The 14,852-nt window shown below is 33.3% G+C and overlaps 2 protein-coding genes across 2 annotated transcripts; one reads left to right on the top strand and one right to left on the bottom strand.

Moving 5' to 3' along the window:
• Positions 1 to 1,178: 1,178 nt before the first annotated feature.
• On the top strand, positions 1,179 to 11,176 carry LOC126883304 (magnesium-dependent phosphatase 1-like). The gene is made up of 4 exons (XM_050648668.1): positions 1,179 to 1,439; positions 1,496 to 1,553; positions 6,081 to 6,302; positions 10,929 to 11,176. The coding sequence occupies exons 1-4, from the start codon at positions 1,400 to 1,402 to the stop codon at positions 11,110 to 11,112; spliced, it is 504 nt and encodes a 167-aa protein (XP_050504625.1). The 5' UTR covers positions 1,179 to 1,399; the 3' UTR covers positions 11,113 to 11,176.
• Positions 11,130 to 12,506, bottom strand: LOC126893312 (protein GVQW3-like). The gene is made up of 2 exons (XM_050663350.1): positions 11,993 to 12,506; positions 11,130 to 11,141 (listed from the first exon to the last, which is right to left on the bottom strand). Exons 1-2 carry the CDS (start codon positions 12,473 to 12,475, stop codon positions 11,130 to 11,132), a joined length of 495 nt encoding a protein of 164 aa, XP_050519307.1. The 5' UTR covers positions 12,476 to 12,506.
• Positions 12,507 to 14,852: the final 2,346 nt, after the last annotated feature.

Below are 14,852 nucleotides of genomic sequence, written 5' to 3' on the forward strand. Positions count from 1 at the left end.
TGGTCGGTAGTCTCTTTTTAATTTAAGGGGAATATCGACGACGTGACTATCCCACTTTATCGAGTATTATGTATTGACAGTTCGAGCGGGTGGTGACGAGAAATGGTCTTTGGACTTCGGACATGGATAATCGTGGTTCGAATCCCATACCAACTTTACCTTTTTTATTTTTAATTTAATCAATATTGCGTTTATTAGATATTTTTACATCTGAAAAATGGACCTAAGTAAATCTAGCAGATAATAAATGTATGTATAGTAAGTTAATATTGGAATACATAATTATTTGTAAAATAAGTCATTCGTTATTAATATAAATTCGGCCTTATTCGAATGACGTGAATAAGGTTTGTATTGCTTCTACCTTTTTAAAAAATTGTAATAATAGTTTCATAAATAAAAATAATATCTAATTACTTATAATTGAATCGGTCATTTCAAAAACAGCAAAGTCCACAATTTTCAGAAACTAGCTTTTTGAGAGGAACAGACTCCTTTAAGATAAACGTTGTGTGCAAAAACGACACCAGTCCAGTAAAAACATTAGGAACAAAACTACAATATAACTCTGAATTTTGATGTCATCCATTTCATCCATCTTTCGACTATATAGGTAGTTTTCTTTGCTCTTCTGTAAAATTAGGAATATGTGACTCGTGTCTCGTGTTGTTTTTGAAATGACCGATTCAATTAATAAATCGATCATGGTACATTATGTTGATATTAATTATTGGTAATTTGTACGAATATTTTTAACAATTACTTTATACTATTGTACCATTAACTTATTAAAAAAATAACTGGCTTTTATATTTTTAAAAATCTATAGGTACCTACACAGTTTTTCTTATTTGTTATATATTTCTTTGCTTAGATTTATTTTAGAGATATAATAATATCTAATAAACGCAATATTGATTAAATAAAAAATAAAAAAAGCAAAGATTGGTATGGGATTCGAACCAGGATTATCCACGTCCGAAGACAAACGACCAGTTCTCGTTGCCATCCGCTCGAACTGTCAAATCATCTAAAATACTCGTCGATAGAGTAGGATAGTGACGTCGTCGATACTCCCCTTGAATTAGAAAGAGACTACCGACCAAATAGGCTCATTTATCTCTGTCGCAACCGTCACCCATTTTAAGATCGTAAGGCGCAATCTAGAATATAATATATCTATGGGTAAAATCCTACTAACCATACATTTTATTATTATTAATGTTCTTTAATTAAAATTTGATATATTCTGTGGTTTGAGTGCAATTTGCAATAATCGTGGATTATGATGAAATATTTTAACATAAACTTCAACATAAATCTATAAAAAAAATTATCATAGTTCGAACTTGGGTTTATCAGATATATTGGTTGTGATTTTGTACTTAACGAGGTTGTCATGGCCTCAAAGAATTTAAAAATGATGGTTTTTGATTTAGGTAATGTGTTCAATATAAAAAAAATGTACAATTTGCTTTAACTCCAACTATTTCAGATTTTACATTATGGCCGTTTTGGGTGGATACTCATGTGTCGCCACCTTTTAAAAAGAAGTAAGCATCTATAATATAATTATTTTACATTCAAAATATCATCATTTGAATTTAAAAATATTAGATCACTTACAATACAGATGCTTGAGAATATGTTTAACATGGCATTGGTCGCTAGGTTGTCTGTTAGGTGAGTGGTTGTGTGTGAAATTTTGTCTCACATATCCAACTTTTGCCTTTCTTAACGAAATAAAATTTTAAAAATAGATTTTAAACTTAATGAAAGTTATTATTAGCTTTACACAATGTGACTGTTGATGCGCTTATACGTTTTGTACGTATTTTATTGTCCTGCAACAGAACAAGTTCTAAAATTATCTTTGCACAATTAATATTGTAAATACAAAATAAAATAATACTACAATTTAAAATAGTGCTGTAAAATAATGCTAAATAATAATATACATGGTGGTCGAGTGATAAGAGAATATCTCACGTGAAGCGCACTGATTTAACAGTCAGGCTATACTAAGTCAACTGAACCAATATCGTTCTGAAGCTATTTTCTTGTGGCATTTTAGTAATTAACTAGTTTTGATGGGAAATAAGCCACAATTTTACTAAAAAAATGATTTTATTAACGTTTCAACATAAAAAAAATGTTGCTTTTTAAAAAATTCTTATAATAATTTATTTAATCTGACTCATTTATATCGGCAATTCAGACATATATAAAGTAGAAGACTTTAAAATGATACTACCAATATTTATGAGTTGTGTTCCTGGGACGACTTATATCTGAGCAGACGAGTCTATTCAAATTGTAGAGGAAGAATAATTAGGAGACTAGAAGGAATTACACTATGTGTAATTTACCACAACAAAAATTAAGTTATAATCTTAAATTAGGGGATCTACTTCTTCTACGGCACTACAGCCCAAATTGAGCCTTGGCCTCCTTTATTTTTTGCCTCCACTCTTGCTTGTCTGTGGCTGCTCTTCTCCATACACAGACTCCTAAAAGGGCTTGTGCGTCACTGTTTACTGTGTCTTCCCAGCGCTTTCTTGGCTTTCCAATCGGTCTCTTTCCCTGCATTCTAGCATTCAGTGCTTTTTTTGGTAGCCTATCCTCTCCTATTCTTATCACATGTCCGGCCCATTGCAATCTTTGTATTCTAATGAAGTCTGACAGGGGTGCTTCCTTGTAAAGTTGATAAAGTTCGTTGTTGTATCGACTTCTGAAGATTCCGTTTTCCCTCATAGGTCTTAGTATTCTCCTCAGTACTTTCCTTTTGAATGTGTCGAGTTTGTTTTTTGGATATTTCTTTCAGGACCCAGGCTTCACTGTCATAGCATGTTATTGGTCGAATTAAAGTTTTATAGATTCTCATCTTTGTATATATACGTTAGGGGATGGGTACGTATTTTCGGCTACAATGCTAGTCAAATGGGGATTCATTTTTTTCGAATCCTGAGAAAACTATTATATAGAGTATTTTTGAAAAATTTAAACGCAGAATGAAAGATTACGTTTATACCGAGGCCCGAAAGTCCCTGAAAACTTCTATATATTTATTTTAATAAATTACAGGGGTGAAAAACTAAGAGAACATGTAGTGTGATTTTTAATTTCAAATATCTCATTCAAATGAAACTTTTTATTTATTCTAAGGGACTTTCGGCCCTCGATAATAATTTAGTCTTTCAAACTTCTGTAATGTTTATTTTAATAAATTACAGGGGTGAAAAGCTAAGAGAAAATGTAGTGTGATTTTTAATTTCAAATATCTCATTCAAAAGAAACATTTTATTCATTCTAAGGGACTTTCGGCTCTCGATAATAATTTAGTCCTTCATTCTGCGTTTAAATTTTTAAAAAATATTTATTAGTTTTTTCAGGATTCGAAAAAAATGGACACAATGTCCGTAGTGATATTTTCCTAATCGAACATACGCTATCTTTGTCATACAACGCACTGAGTCAAATAGAATATGATGACAAGACAGTGGCAGTTTTAAATTTTGAACAGTTTGAACAAAAAATATTAAACGCGTTGGAGAATAAAAGTCAGATGGATACTATTTATACTGACTTCTCCAAGGCATTTGACAGAGTAGATCATAACATGTTATTGGGAAAATTAAATGCTTTTGGCTTCAGTCATCAATCCTTACAATGGTTCAATAGCTTTTTAAGAGATCGCACACAGCAGGTGAGAGTAGGTTGTTTTAATTCAAATATAATTCATGTGACATCAGGAGTACCCCAAGGAACTCACTGTTCACCTTTGTTATTTAATACATTTGTGAACGATATATCAGAGTGTTTTAGAAATTGCGATTTCCTGATGTTTGCAGATGATTTGAAATTATTTAAATCTGTAGATTCAAATGTTGATGTAACATTAATTCAAGAAGATTTAGACCGGTTGAGTATTTGGTGTGAGAATAATATTTTGCATTTAAATGTTGCTAAATGCTGTTATATAAGCTTTTATAGAGGTAATAAAAAATATGATACTTCTTACACAATTAATGAAAATGAATTGTCTTATGTTAAAACAATAAAAGACTTAGGAGTCACATTTGATGAGCAGTTGCGTTTTGTGCAACATATAAATAGTGTAACAGTAAATGCATCAAAATCTTTGGGCTTTATCATTCACAACTGTCTGAGACTATCTGTAGGGGCTTTAAGAACGGTATATTATGCTTTGGTTGTATCTAAAGTGGAATATGCATCTATTGTATGGTCTCCACAATACCAAGCTCATTCTACTACGTTGGAGAGATTGCAGAATAAATTTTTGAGATATTGTGCATACAAATTAAACATACGCATTACTAATCATGATTATACCTATATTTTAAAAACACTCAACATGAATTTATTAAAAACTCGACGAGATAACTCTGATTTGATATTTGTGTTTAAATTAATAAATGGTTTAATTTGTTGTTCTGAACTTCTCCAATCTATTAATTTATATGTTCCCTCCAGAAGTCTCAGACATGTTGATTTGTTTTATATACCTTTTCATCGGACAAACTATGGTATGCATTCGCCCATTGAGCGAACACTAAAAATTATAAACGAGAATAACTTAGAAATGTTTGGTGTCTCCTTGGCTGGTTTTAAGAATCGGATTAAAAGAGCTTGACAGGTACTTTTTGTTTATTTGAACTGATTTGTGTAATAGATGTAATATGTGTAATGGATAACTATTAATATTTCGTTTTTGTTTAATAAGTATGTAATTAAGATTTATTTTACTCTATTAGTTTAGTAGATATTACAGAGATTGATTTTATGCTGTATGTGTTGTAATGGGGGTAATCCCGTAAATAAATAAATAAATATTTTGCATGGCATCGGGAATATTTTGAGTTGTTGGTTGAATAATATTGATAGTGTAGTTGATAAATAATTGATTTAAGATGTGAATAAAAAGTTATTTATTGTTTATTATTTATGGAAGATACAAGCAGAGAATACAAGATGTTCAAAATTGTAAGCTTTTTATAGTAACAAAATCACTTTAACACTTTTCCTCTTTTCTCGATTGAGTATTAGTTTTTGTTGTACATATAAATTATTACAATCACTGAATACATAGTTAGTGAAAAAATTATCACATTTATGAACTGAATTAATAATTTGCAATTATACAAATAACAGTTATCCAAGAACATTCAAAAGCCATCTCTTTAAAGTTAATGATGACATTGTCAAGTACAATGACATTCTAGTAATGTTTACATATCCATACCAGTGTGAATTTTAGTACACATAATGTGCTGTGTAAAGACAGAAAAAGTAGGAATAACCGTAAAATATTTGCGAATTATGTACCATTGGCCTTAAAGTAAATAATAAAATCAATAAATATAATAAAACAAATACTTACCTATCGTAAAGAATAAAAACAAATCTGAAGTGTCAATACCGTTACTGTCAAATAAATATTAATAATTTATGCCAAAATGTCACCCTTGTTCGATCACAGTTAGAGTGTAATCCAAACAAGTGTGCTTTATAAAAACGTTTTATATTCCACTTATACAAATTAAATGAAACAAGTTAGGATATGTTTCTTTAAATCTACATTAATAGAAATCTTCCAATATTATTTTTACGTGTATATAATAAATCTAGTGGCTGTAATTCCAGTGTAATCAGCTAAATGATTCCAAAAAGAACACACCTACAACTTAAATAGTTCGTGTTGGTATCATGTGAGGTCACATGCTATGACGCGGATGGCGTGCAACGGTATATATACATACTGTACTTAAAGTAGACCAATTATATTATAGTCTATGACAAGCACAAGTGTATTTTTCAATTAGTGTAGAGTATCTACCAAATTTCCGTGAAATGGAAATAATTAAATTATTAATTAACTATATGAAAGACATAAGTATTATGATTTAAATAAAACAGGTATAAATGTAACAAAACTAATAGATTATGGTAAAAAACAAATAAAAATCTGGCTAACGGACCTGCTTCCAAGCATCTTTTCTCTCACACACGCATCATTTGAATACCTATTTTTTCTAGGAAAAACTTTTTTGTTTTTACAGTTCTAAAGGTGTTGTGGTAGACAGATACGATTCTGAAATAGAATATTACCCTCAAGTTCCAGAAATCTTGCAAAAACTTCATGAAGAAGGGTATACTTTGGGAGTGGCTTCAAGAACGTCTGAAATTGAAGGTGCTAAACAGCTACTTAAATTGTTTGGATGGGACAAATATTTCTCATATCTTCAAATATTTCCTGGTAAAAAAACTACACATTTTAGTAAGTAAGTACAAAATAATGTGTAAATAACAACATAATATTCGCTATTGCTATGTCCTATGTCTTTATGTTTTGAATTTGCATTTTTTAACCCTAAGGTGTAAGGGTAAGGTGTCCACACTGCGGTACTCCGTGCCGCATTTTAAAGTTTTAATAAGTCTTATCAATATTTTTCGTACACACCACTATCTATTTAGATATGTGCGAATGACTATTTTTAAAATACTACCTGCGGCTATTGCATTTTCTGAAGTGTTTGATCAGTTTGATATTGAGCGTTAAAGTGAGAGTTCAATATTTTTTTTTGCAAAAATCAGAGTAAGAAAAAAATTCAGTGCAATGTGTGTTTATGCGACTAATTCAATTATTTTGTATTTAGGTATTTTATTTTTGTAGTAAACGTTTTCTTTGTTCAGATCACAGTTCAGATTACATTGTAAGACTGACTACTCGTCTTTTTTATTTTGCGCCGGAGCCGTTAAATTATGTTAAAGTCATAGCGAACGTTCACATTATAAGAATTTCGACCGTGCGATGGTTAAAATCTACATAGTGGCTCGAGCATCTTTCTCCCTTCACCGAATGTTTCAAGCGGTGAAGCGAGAAAAATTCCATATGATAGCTCGAGCCACTATGTAGATTTTAACCATCGCACGGTCGAAAGGAATAACACCAGCTTTCAGAACTAACAACAACTTAAGCAAATATATTAAGAACAATAAGAGCCGAAAGAGAAAACAACTACAGAGTGGTGTTTACAAACTAACTTGTGACTGTCCGAAAACTTACATCTGTCAAACTGGCAGAACCTTTGACAAACGGATAGCAGAACACAAAAGGGCTTTCAACAATAGAAAAACAGACACTTCAACATACGCACTTCACCTTCTAGATCATAATCATTCTTTTAATGAACAGTTTCAAATTCTGCATATTCATAATAAAGGCCTTAAACTATCTTTATTAGAATCTATGGAAATTAATAAATTGAAAAATACAGATATAATTCTGAATGACCAACTCGAGACAAACAGCTCCCCACTCCTCAACCTCTTCAGTTAGAGACTTAAAAAGGCAAACACATTGTAAATTATATCACTTGAGAAAGGCACTCTGCCGAAACAGCTGTAGTCACATAGTTGTAAATAATACATTTTGTGGAAGTATAGAAAACAAAAATTTTCAGTGTTTTATTGTGAGATAAAATGAACTTCCATCAAGTAACGGTCGAATCCATAAATTACTTCGAAATGCATTGTGGAAAATGCATTTTCCTTGTTCAATAATACAATTTTCATTTCGTCATCCTAATTTTTGTTCACAATGTTTCTAAGGCTCTTACCAATCGAATGCAAATAGTTTCATGGAGATTTATTCAGTTAAAGACTTTAAAAAGACAAACCCATAGTAAATCTAAATAACCCATAGTAAATCTAGTCTAAATCACTTGAGAAAGGCACTCTGCCGAAACAGCTGTAGTCACATAGTTGTAATAAATTTTGTGGAAGTATAGAAAACAAACGTTTTCAGTGTTTTATTGTTAGATAAAATGAACTTCCATCAAGTAACGGTCGAATCCATCAATTAACAACATTTTTGTTTAATTTATTAATATTTTGTATTTTGACAACGACGTCCGAAGTGGAAGTCGAAACGTTAATAAAATAATTTTTTTAAGATAAATTGTGGCTTATTTCTCAATTAGAATAGTAATTTAAAATAAATGGTACTCCGTTAAAAGGTAAAAGTTTTTATTGGGGGTGTTTTCGCCGGGGTTGTTTTAGCCGGGGCTATTTTGTGTGCAATCTATTTTGTCGGGGCTATTTTGTATCCGGGCTATTTTGACGGGGCTGTTTTGACCGGGCCATTTTGACGGGTCACGCTGGACATTATAATTGACTGTAACAGTGATACAGACCATGATGTACAGAAAAGAATTGTAATGCATACATAAGACATAAATTCTTTTTATTTTAGAATAAGTTTTCATATTTAAAAATCGTTGTTTCTTATACTTTACGGTCTAAATTACTAGATAATAATGTCATTCACAATTATAAACAATTAAGTTCAATGACTACTTTGATAAAAACGAGCATTTTGTACAAAATATGTAAACATAGGTATTTACTGAATAACATGTGAATTTGGGTATAGACATAGAGAACATTTACATGGAATTCATAGTTATTTAACCAACAAGTGTATTAATAAGGGCGATTAACAATTCAGATATTTTAACGCGTGAGCGGGGCGAGCGCGTTAATGTTCGAGATTGTTAATCGCCATTTTAATTCACGAGTTCATTACAAAACTTTTCCGTCGACCGTAATTTTCAGAAATAAAGATATATCCATCTTTTGATTTTTCAAATACACAGAATTTTAAACAATAAAGTAAATAATGACATACAATGACAGATAGTACTAACAGCGGCTACTTGATTTTTAAATTTTTTAGTGGGAATATAAATAGGTATATGTTTGGTTGCCTACACCACAGGCCACTGCCAATCACAGAGCGTTTAATTAATTTATGCAAGCAATGTATATTGTGTTGCCTATAATGAAATGGACGGTCGACGGAAAAGATAATTTAAATGCCTTTCATTTTAAAGAATAGAATACCGAGTACTTATGCCATTTAAAATTATTTATTATCAATAGGCCAAATTTATGTAAAATAATACAACACTCTGTGTGATTAAATGACAAAAATGTAAATTTTATTAATAAATGTATTTTGTCTAAGTATATCACCGGTGTTTGGTGATGTGTTTGTTGTACATAACCACGACATACTTGATATAGGTATACGAATCCCTAATATAGATTGAAAGCTAATTAAATTTTCCATGCGATATACTAATAAAATACAGGGTGTTTCATTTAAAATAAGCTTGAATTTGTTAATAGAACAATCTATAATTTTAACCACCTGTACAAAATTTTGTTACAATAAATATCTGTTTAGATATGTAAAATAGTCTATGATTAAGACCCAAGAAAAAATTTGTCTCCGTTTCATAGATTCGTAGATATTTATTTTTTAAGGGCAATTCAAAAATGTCATCAGCTATAGGGTGTTCCATAAGAAAAATATAACTTTTATATACCACTCTTTTTTTGAGCATCCTGTATGATTCATATTTTTAGATTGTAGTGTTAATGGCCCGGTATATTTCTGTGAAGAAGAAATGTTTAAATATTAAGCTCCGGCGCAAATTGATCCTAAGCGAGACACAACCTGCACCGGCGAACTGCGTAGAAAGTTTTGCGCATCCTACTATCAGTGCATGCGTTCGCAGGTCTCGCTTGGGAACGTTTGTCATCGGCGTACAGTTTTCTTGGGCCGTGGGACGCGTGACTCACCGCCAGATGTTTATTTTTACTTGTTTTTGTTTTCGAGATGGACGTATCTGAAATGAATACGGATGGTACCTACAGTCGGAAAACTTGAAGAATACCCATGAACGATCACATCAATCACTTATTTTGTATTTGCTGTCTTTTTCTATAAATAACAAAAGTTTGTTATAGAAAAATATAGCAAATACAAAATAAGTGATTGATGTGATCGTTCATGGGTATTCTTTCATTTTTCCGACAGTAAGTACAATTTATTATGATAAATAAAAATATTAGCATAGTCAACACCCCGAGTGAAAACTGCGTTGCCTTTGTCATTAAATTCTGATAACTTTTTTTAGACTAAATAAATGGCGATACGAAATTAATAATCAAAGTTATGCCTTTACAAAAACACATTATTAGAAAAATAAGATGAAAAATGATTCATGTTACTTAAAACCGTGATCGATAGAAATATCGTATTACCCTCAAATTCAACTTGTCGGCATATTACATTTTTGTTTATTACATATTACATTTTTGTTTATGCTTAAAAATTAAAAACGAAATATGCAGATAGTGTTATTTTTTATGACCGATCAGTAGCTGAGGTATTATGAATGATGACCTACAGTAATTGTAAATGATTACGATCCTGTAGTAATTGTAAATGATTGTGATCCGAGCAGTAAATTGAGGAATATGAGTTATGACCGAGCAGTAGGGGAGAGATTATTTTAAATATGTAGGTATTATGTGCAGAAATAAAATACTCAGTGTAAGATATCTTTTTATGCACCCGCTTATGATCAAATTCGATGTTTTCGAAAGTCATACCGCTACGACTACTAGGGACGTGTAAGATATTTTTAAAACGTTACCAGTTACAAGTACGGAAATAGGTACCGATTTTAAGTTGCCTGCTCAATTCAGTACAAGGATCAGATACATCAGTATTTTGTAATCAGTATTTGTACTGAGTACCACTGAGAACCGGTATCAAAAGTAACCGTTACATGTCCGCACTGATTTTGCCCGTCTCTATTCGCCACGTCGATAGCCAACGGTTGGGTTGGGTTGTGTTCAATATGCGGTGCGCTAGAAAAATAAATGCAAGGGTCATCCGACCTGCTGGCGCAGGTTGTGTCTCGCTTAGGTTCAATTTGCGCCGGGCCTAAGACTTTTTCCGTACAGAGCCAGAGGCGAATAAGAGAGACCACCTTGTATATTGTAATTTTTGTTTTATTTTTAACATTCTTAAAAATTCAAACTTGTTTTAGCTTAAAGGAACAATCTGGACTTGGCTTTGAAGAAATGATATTCTTTGATGATGAATTACGTAACATCCACGATGTCAGTGCTCTTGGAGTAGTGTCTGTTTTTGTAAAAAAAGGTGTAGACAAGTCAGTGATAGAAGAAGGAAAGCAGCAGTTTGCAGCAGGGTTAAAAAAGTCTATAAGATAGATGAAGAATGTGATATTTTATAATAAAGTCTATAGAAAAAATAAAAGCATTTTTTAGAATTTCATACATTTTTTATACATTTCCTAACCTCATTGTAGGGAGCAAGTCGTACTTTTTCTCCCTAGGGAGTAAAGTAAAAGTGACGTCATGGTATGTCATCGACGAAATAATTTATTGACGCCTTATATTACGAGGGCCGTTTTTTTTTTCAACCTCCGATTGGTCATAAAAAAAAACACCAATAAATATTAAAAATTCGTTTTATTATCAAAATAAAGGAAATTTCAACCTATTTTTCTACATAATTGCCTTGAAGATTGATACATTTATCGTATCTGTGTACCAGCTTTCCAATGCCCTCTTCATAGATCTCTGCCGCCAGTGACTTGAAATGTTCATTAAAGGCAGTTTCAAGTTCCTCGTGAGTCTCGAAGCGCCGTCCTCCAATCCATTTTTTCAATTCTGGGAAGAGGTGGAAATCGCTCGGCGCTACATCAGGACTGTACGGCGGGTGATCGAAAACATCCCAATTAAACTGCCTAAGAAGGTTTTGGGTTACTCGAGCACTATGAGGACGGGCATTGTCGTGGATCAGAACAATCCCAGAAGTCAACAATCCTCTTCTTTTGTTTTGGATCGCTCGCCTCAACCGTCGCAAGGTGTCACAATAAACCGCTGCATTTATCGTCGTCCCCGGCTCCATAAACTCAATAAGCAACACACCTTTGTGGTCCCAAAAGACAGTTGCCATAACCTTTCGGTTGTTGAATGTTTTCTTGAATTTTGTGGGTTTGTTCGGCGAACTGGGATGCATCCACTGTTTGGATTGTTCTTTTGTTTCGGGCGTATCATACAGAATCCACGTTTCATCTCCCGTCACAATTGACTTTAAGAACCCCTCTCCTTCTGTGGAATACCGGTCGAGGAAAGTCAGTGCTGCGGCCATTCGTTGGTTTTTGTGATTGTCGGTCAACATCTTCGGGACCCATCGAGCACAAATTTTCCTATAGCCTAACTCGTCCGTAGCAATGGAATAAAGTGAAGACCGAAAAACTTGTGGAAATTCCATTGCCAACGATGTTAAAGTGAAGCGACGGTTGTTTCTCACCGCTTCATCAACACGTTGAACAAGCTCATCTGTAACGACAGAATTGCGACCTTCACCCCCTTCGTCATGCACATCATTTCGTCCTTCTTTGAATTTTCGGCACCATTCACGCACAACTCCATCACTCATAAACCCTTCTCCGTACACTTGACACATCCTTCGATGAATTGCAGCTGCACTATTGCCTTCTGCCTGCAAAAAGCGAATGACAGCGCGTAATTCACACTTGGCGGGAGAACTAATTGTCGCGGCCATGTTGTTTCGTGTGTAGCACAGTACAGACTGATGCCTGGAGGTCGGGATTAATGTAGAGTGTAGCGGGGGAGATGCGCTGTCGCGCACCGCAATGGCGAAACGCTCCACGGGAATTTTTTATGGACAAACGGAGGTTGAAAAAAAAACGACCCTCGTATATTACATTTTCTCTTACCTAAGTCTTCTTCTTCTTCGTGCGACTAGGATTACTCCTGTTTGTCTGCCTCTTATTCTGTTTCAGTTGTTGTTGACTATACATTGTCTTTCCACCTTTTCGGCGGCTTTCCAACGGGTCTTCTGCTATACGGCTTGTTGTTTTTACAGATGTTCGCTAATCTATCTGGCCCCATTCTGCTTACATGTTCGTTTCAGTGTGTTTTTCTTGTTCTTATCCACCTGTTAATATTTTGAATTTTGCATTGTTCGCGTATACTTATGTTGCTTTGTCTGTCTCTTAATGATATGCCCGATATTGATGTTAATACTTTCATTTCGATATTGTTGATTTGTTGTTTCGTCTTTCATCAGTCCTTGTCTCCGCTGCATATGTTAGGATTGGCCTTACTGTTATCTTGTATACTTTTATTTTGCTTTCAGTGGTCAGATATTTGTTTCTCGGATGCAACCACTTACTCATCTTGCTGTCTTGTGGTCTCTGTTCTTATATTCCTAGTGACAGGAATAAGAATATTACGTAAGTATATATACATTTTAACGTTTATTTATAGAACACCCTGTATTTTACAAAATTGTCAGTAGATACATCACTGATGAGAAATGAAATTACTTTTATTAATAAAATAATACATAACAGAACAAAAACACAATTAAGCAAAGAAATTAAAACAAAAGTTGCATATTTGAAAGTTCGATAACACTACAAAAAAGTTGAATATTTCCATGGAAATTCGAAAAGCAATTAGTTAGGCATGTACCCAGGACCTCAATTTTTGACCCTTATTGCTTCGTTATCGAACGTATTCGCTTCGTATACTAAACAGGACCCCGATTTTTGACCCTTCGCTTCGTTATCGATCATTCGATATCTGTACACTAAACAGATACGAAGCGAATACGTTGGATAACGAAGCGAAGGGTCAAAAATAGAGGTCCTGATACGAAGCGAATACGTTCGATAACAAAGCGAAGGGTCAAAAATCGAGGTCCAGTACTTTAAAACCATTTGACATATTCTTGTGATACTTGGCAGCAAATGTAGGGACTGTACACCCTACTAAAATATCTTAAAAAAACTTTTCTTGCTACTACCAGAGGCGTACGACGGGGGAAGTGAAACGTCGACCCTTTCCAAATTCTACGCCACTGGCGGAATTGCTATTTTAGTGCAATTTTTGGATTCTCCAATATATATTATATGTAAATAATATTCTCTTCATTCGTAACGATAAAGTCATTATTTTTCGAGATATTTGAAGTTAAAAGAAAACGGCACAGTTATTTTGATTAATGTTATTATGCTCCTTCGTTTTTAACTTTAAATATCTCTAAAACTAATGATTTTATCATTACAAATGAAGACCATATTATTTGCATAGAAAGTATTGGAGAATCTAAAAAGTATGCTAAAATAGCAGTTCTGTCAGTGTCGTAGAATTTGAGAAGGGTCAACCATTCACTATCCCGTTTCTTACGCCCAGAGACATGTTAATCATAGACCAGGCTAGTTATATGCCACTCAATTCATCGGGGTGTAACGCCAATATATCAAGTACGGTGGTCTAGCTATCTTTGTCTGTCGTGCGAGTGTGAGCGTATCTACCATAAGAGATGGGAGTAATGGAACGACACAAACAGAGGCGGTGGCCACCATATGCTAGAGAGAGAAAGCTAAGCGCCGCGCCGGTAGAGAGAGATAGATAGACCACCGACCCGAACTGCTCCGCGTTACGCTATTTTTCGGACCTTGCCTAATCTTATGTGTATAATATACAAGAATAAAAAACCGCTAAACGCCGTAAAAATGAGTGGCGCATAAAATATTCCAGCTACAAAAGATCTGATATGAATGTTACGTGGCGCGAAAATGGATTTTCATTTGATGCAAAACAAAATTCTAGTTTTATTTTAAAAGATTTTTCCATAATATTTGCTAAATTTGAAGTAAACGCGCCACAAAAGAGTAACTTTGATACAGTTTGAATTTTGAAACTCTTTTGTGGCGCGTTTACTTCAAATTTAGCAAATATTATGGAAAAATCTTTTAAAATGTTTGTTTTGCATCAAATGAAAATCCATTTTCGCGCCACGTAACATTCATATCAGATCTTTTGTAGCTGGAATATTTTATGCGCCACTCATTTTTACGGCGTTTAGCGGTTTTTTATTCTTGTATCAGGAGTTTTTCAAAGTTATTTAT

This window comes from Diabrotica virgifera, chromosome 1, assembly GCF_917563875.1.
Source record: "Diabrotica virgifera virgifera chromosome 1, PGI_DIABVI_V3a".
Classification (NCBI taxonomy): domain Eukaryota; kingdom Metazoa; phylum Arthropoda; class Insecta; order Coleoptera; family Chrysomelidae; genus Diabrotica; species Diabrotica virgifera.